We start from the raw sequence: 6,000 nt of genomic DNA, 5'->3' as shown, positions 1-6,000 counted from the left end.
CTGCCTGAGTTTCCTTGGAAATGGCAGTTTTCCCCTTGTAGGTGGGCAGCAGTCTAGCCTGCAAGGGAAACTGTTTGGGGTGTGGCCAGTGTGGCGCTACCAGAAGTAGTTTACTGAGTACAGCACACGGCCCCACTTGCTTGGCCGTGGCCTGGCCATGCTCACCAAGATGAGCGCCTGCCATCCCCTTGCTTGGGGCTGGGGACACGGTGCAGTGGGGAGAAGAAATGCCCCCATAAGGATGAGCTAGGGCAGAGGGGAGGTCCTGTGAGGGGACAGTGTGTGTATGTGTTCGTGGCAGGCAGAGTGTCTTTGTGTCTGTGTGTCCATGTCCAGAGAGTGAGTGTGTGTGCTTGTGGTAGGGAGAGTGTGTGTCCATGTGCATGGCAGGGAGTGAGGGTGCCCACAGGGCAAAAGCAGTAGAGTGGAGAGACCTGAGTTGGCAGTAGGCAGCCCTCATCCACACTTACCCTGTTGGCCATGGGGGCAGGGATGGCGGGGAAGGGAGGCAGGGAGCAGGAAGAAGAGGTGGGCATGTGCTCCCTACCCCCAGCCCATCCCAGCCTCCCCCATGGGGCATGGAGGCAGAGGCAGCACCAGGAGGGGAGGGGTCCCCCATCCCCCTATCCCCTATCCAGCCCCCACAGGGGGAGGAGGCCTCCAATTTTGTTTGCCCAGGGGACTAATAAACCTTAATCTTCCTCTGGCCAAGGCTGGGGTCCAAATGAGGACCTGTGATATGAAGAACAGATGATAGGAAGACAAAGTGAAGGAGATTTAACATCTCAAAAATATCTACGCTATGCACGGTTTTTCCAATGCCACCAAAGCCATCTTCTGTCTGAGCATAAGCACTCTGGGAACAACCCCTTTCAGATCTAAGGATGGAAGAGACCTGATCAAGGAAAGGGGAGCCATCAGTACCTGTTAGAAGGAGCATTTTGAAGACCTTCTTTGTTGAGACTCTCTTGCTGATGAGAGTGCTCTCAAATCCGTCCTGCAACACCCAGTCAGAGATGATTTTGGAATCCCTCTAACTTCTGATGAGGTTAGGAAAGCCACTAAGTAGAAGAAGGATTACAAAGCATCTGGAGCTGATGAAATTCCCATTGAAATATTCAAGCCCAGGAGGAGAGGCACTTGATTAGAGCTCCATGCCCTCATCTTAATGTTCTGGAATGATGAAATCCCAAATGACCTTAGAGATTATACCATTGTGACAATCTTCAAGAAAAGAGACAAGACCAACTGTGGAAGATATAGAAGGATCACCTTGCTGTCCACCACAGAAAGATCATTGTAAAAACCCTTCTGAACAGTCTCCTTTCACTTGCGAAGAACTCCTCCTGGAATTTCAGTGTGGGTTTCAGGCATCAAGAGGCACAACTGACATGATTTTTCAGTGCTTACCTACCAGCTGCAGGAAAAATGCTGGGAACGATAGAAAACTCTCTCTACGTGGTTTTCTTTGACTACATGAAAGCCTTCATCTCTATCAACCAAGAAGCACTGTGGAGGATCCATCTGAAGTATGGCTGCCCACCCCAATTCATCACTGGCAAAATTCATCTTGCCTGCTCCTTGACAGTATGTGAGCAGTGGTTCTCAGTAACAGATCTATCACAGATCCCTTTGAGGTTAGGACGGGATTTAAGCAAGGCTGTGTCATCACTCCAACACTCTTCTCAATACTCTTTACCATAATGGTACATCTGACCACCAACAAGCTTCCAGTTGGAGTGGAGCTAAACTATGGATGGAAAGTTGTTTAATCTCAGCTGACTCTGAGCTAAAATCAAGACCATCCCCAACCTCAGGCATCGAACTCCAGTACGCTGATGGTGCTGTAATGTGTGCTCACTCAGACGTAGGGGTGGATTAATGCATAGGCCCAGGGGCCCCTGCCGATCAGAGGCCCCCTGGGGTTCCAGGGGCAGATTGACCCAGACAGGCATCCTGGCCACAGGCATCTGGGGCAGGCAGTGCATGCCTCCTTCCCTCCAGCTGGGGGCAGGGCCAGAGGCTTGGGGATGGACATAGGACTTTGTATGGGTGGTGGTGGCTCCCTGGAGCTATCTGTTGCTAGGAGACCCTATGGGCGGCCCTGCTTCTGCTCTCTACAGTCTGTGGGTGGCTGCTGGCATGAGCACTGCTGAGACAGAACAGCCCCCTTGCCCCTGCCAGGGCCAGCAGAGGGGCAGGCAGGCAACTATGGGTGGCATGGAGCCCATGCCCTGGCCCTGACCCATCTCACAGTGCTGGGGGACTGCAGCCCTGGTTGCTTGACACCCGCTGGGTGGAGGGGCTGGGCCACATCGGGCCCAGCAGCAGCTCCCTGGTGGGCACAGAGGAAACCTGGTGGGGGGCCTCCAGTTTTTTTGTTTGCCCAGGGTCCTAATAAATATTAATCTGCTACTGCCTTCAGGCAATTGTTAATGTCTTTACCAAGGCACTGAAGAAAATGGGACTGACATTCAGAAGATTAAGATACTCCATCAACAAGCTCTTACTGAGCAATCCCCAGCTCAGGTAATTCAGATTTGCAGTGAGACTCTGGAGAATGCTGAGTATTTTCTGCACCTCAGAAGCCATCTCTCTCAGAAGGCTGACATCAATGAAGAAATCCAGCATAGCCTTAAAAGTGCAAGTGCAGTCTTTGGACACCTGAGAACAGGCATTTGAAGATTGCAATATCAGACTCAACATTAGCTTTCTCTCACAAGCAAGCACCATGGGCATCAGGGCAATAATCATCCGACATCAACTTTGCTGTGCTAGTCACGTTATCCAGATGTCCGACTTTAGTTTTCCGAAGCAAGTTTTATTCCTCCAGCTCTGTTGAGGCATACCCTCAAGAGAAGGGCAGAAAAAGTGCTTCAGCAACATCCTGAAGTCCAGCTTGGAAAAAATGGAAGACTCATGGAAGACCATCATCCAGGGCCCCTGCAATCCCCCACCCCCCAAGTGGAGGCAGAGTCTGCTGCGAAGATCTCAGTACTTTGAAACCTCTTGGTGATAAAAGGAGATAGAGAAGTGGGAGCAGCAGAACCAGCATGTTGTGGCATGAATCAAGAATTTAGAGCCACCCACTCCACACAGAAATATGTGCTCAAATTGCAGCAGAGCCTGATCTTGGATCAGCTTCATCAGCCATCTTCAGAGCCGCAGACAAAGCAATCATGGAAGATAATTGTCCTCAACTGTGGAGGATTGTTGATTGATGACTATAGGGACAGATTCCTTAAGTAATCCATTTCTAATCGCTTGGAGAAGAAGGTGATTAGTCAGCATGGATTTACCAAGGGCAAGTCATGCTTGACCAATCTGGTTGCTTTCTATGATGAGATGACTGGTTCTGTGGATGTGGGGAGATGAGTGGATGGTGGCGTACCTTGACTTCAGCAAGGCTTTTGATACAGTCTTCTGCAGTGTATCAAGCAAGAAAGCTAAGGAAGTATGGGTTCAATGAATGATCTGTAAGGTGGATGGAAAGCTGGCTGGATCATCAGGCTCAGAGGCTAGTAGTCAATGGCTTGATGTCTAGTTGGGAGCTGGTATCAGGTGGAGTGCTCCAGGGGTCATTCTTGGGGCTGGTTTTGTTCAATATCTTCATCAATGACCTAGAAGATGGCATAGAGTGCACCCTAAGCAAGTTTACAGATGACACCAAGCTGTGGGCAGTAGTAGATATGCTTGAGGGTAGGGTTAGGATTCAGAGAGACCTAGAGAAATTGGAGGATTAGGCCAAAAAAAATCTCATGAAATTCAGTAAGGACAAGTGCAAAGTCCTGCATTTAGGACAGAACAATCATATGTACGGGGGGGGGCTGCTTAGCTGGGCAGCAGCTTTGCAGAAAAGGACCTGGGGGTTACAGTGGACAATAAGCAGAATATGAGCCAACAGTGTGCCTTTGTTGCCAAGAAGGCTAATGGCATACTGGGCTTCACTGATAAGAGTGTCGGAGAGTCATATCTGAAGTATTGTGTTCAGTTAGAAAGGATGTGGACAATTGGAGAGAGTCCAGCAGAGGGCAATGAAAATAGTTAGGGGGCTGCCACATGATTTATGAGGAGGGGTTGAGGGAACTGGGATTTAGTCTGCAGAAGAGAAATGGATTTAATAGCAGCCTTCAACTACATGAATGGTGGTTCCAAAGAGGATGCAGCTAGATTAGTCTCAGTGGTGATGGATGACAAAGTAAGGAGCAGTGGTCTCCAGTTATAGCAAGGGAAGTTTAGGTTAGATATTAGGAAAAACTTTCTCACTAGGAGGGTGGTAAACACTGGAACATGTTACTCAGAGAGGTTGTGGAATCTCTATCTTTGGAGGTTTTTAAGACCCAGTCAGACAAAGCCTTGATTGGGATGATTGAGCTGGGGAGGTTTCTGCTTTGAGCAGGGGGTTGGACTAGATGACTTCCTGAGGTCCCTTCCAGGTCTAATTTTCTATGATTCTATAATTATCTCTCATATGCCTTCTGCAGGGTTCTTGCACCCTCTTCAGAACCATTTGGCATTAACATGCCAGAAACAAGCCAGTGAGCTAGATGGACCTGTGTTAAAAATGATGACTGTTCTTATGTGTAAATGATACTTAAAGCTGTTCCCTGAAATCAGACTGTACCAAACTATATCTTGCTGTATTCATTCCATAAATGGGAAGAAAATATGTTTTGTGAGGCTGCAGCATGCAGAATAAACAAACAATTTGAAGATCAAACCAGGATATGGGTGAAATCCTGGCAAAAGTTCCAGTGACTTACAAAGGGCCAAAATTTCATTATTTACATTTAGTTTTCACTGTAAATATAAATTAGTGAATTAAGAGGCAAGTACAAGGACTTGATAAACAAATGAAATCCAATACAAATAAATTTTGTTTTGATTATCACATGCATAAACTTTTTTTTAACAGATCTAGCTGCCGTTGTTATTACAAAGGCAGAACCTTCCAGTCTGGAGAAATCCTGCCTGTACCATCAGGTTCCTGGTAGGTTTCAGTATTACAGTCCTTACTCTCTAAAGACGTTTTTCTGCTGGGAGAATCCTGTCCTTGTGTGGTTTTCCATGCAGAATCAGGGTCTAGTGGCTTGAGGACCTTTTTTAATTGGCATGGGTAGAAAAGGAAATCTTAAAATAGATTAAATACAATTTATTCTTCATTTAAGAAAGGAATTACAAAGGCAAATCAAGAGCTTAGTGTTGCCGAAGTTCTTAATATGTGATAACACATAAAAGCAGGCACAAGTTAAGTCCTGTATGTACAGAAGCCTGGAGCATCTCAAACTATGTGTAAACTGGTCACACTATTGTTCTTGGAGCTGTGCGTACTAATATACCAATCATGACAAAATTCTGAGGAAATCTCCCCAGTGTGATTCCACCTCTTGAAGTATGAAATTAGCTTTGTGGGTTAACATCCCATGTTAAGGTGTCTTAGTGGTGAAATCCTGGACTCATCAAAGTTAATAGCAAAACTGTCAAGAACAGGATTTCAAACTTGCCAGGTTTATAAGTAAAGCTTTTTTTTTTTTTTTGCTAGTATTGAGTATTGATAATCCACTTTGGAATTATTAGAGTTGAGATGGGTTCTTTTTGGTTTGTTATAACATTTTCAAGACTGGAAGAAGAATGTCTTGACTTCAAAAGCTTGTCATATAGGTGGTCCAATAAAAGCTATCGCCCACAAAAATTTTTGCTTCTCGTCAGTAATAAAGATATTTTGACTGCATATCAATTGTCCATTAAATTGATGTGTGAACCAAAATGCAACTCCGCTCATTCTTTTCTTGCAGTATCACCTCTACAATGCTCCAAATGGCTTTTTTAAAAATAGGACCAAATCATTCTTTTATTTTTTTTTTCTGAATTTCTGTTTTTGTTAAAGTCTGAGTATTCTCTTCCAATTTTGCTTGATGAGCAATTTCATAGACTAGATTCCCTCTAATTGAAAAAGATGGCAGGATTTTATTATATTACATTACCAATATCATAAAACAC

General features: G+C 45.6%; 1 protein-coding gene across 1 annotated transcript in view; it reads left to right on the top strand.

The window, feature by feature from the left end:
• The window catches only part of OTOGL (otogelin like), a 170,165-nt gene that overhangs the window by 55,613 nt on the left and 108,552 nt on the right, over nt 1-6,000 (top strand). Inside the window, exon 21 of the mRNA XM_019543930.1 lies at nt 4,916-4,990. Within this exon, the coding sequence (XP_019399475.1) occupies nt 4,916-4,990 (75 nt within the window). The remainder of the gene's footprint in view (nt 1-4,915; nt 4,991-6,000) is intronic.

Source organism: Crocodylus porosus, unplaced genomic scaffold (assembly GCF_001723895.1).
Source record: "Crocodylus porosus isolate Cpor-Errol unplaced genomic scaffold, CroPor_comp1, whole genome shotgun sequence".
NCBI classification, from domain to species: Eukaryota; Metazoa; Chordata; order Crocodylia; family Crocodylidae; genus Crocodylus; species Crocodylus porosus.
This window is presented reverse-complemented; position numbering and strand designations above follow the sequence as displayed.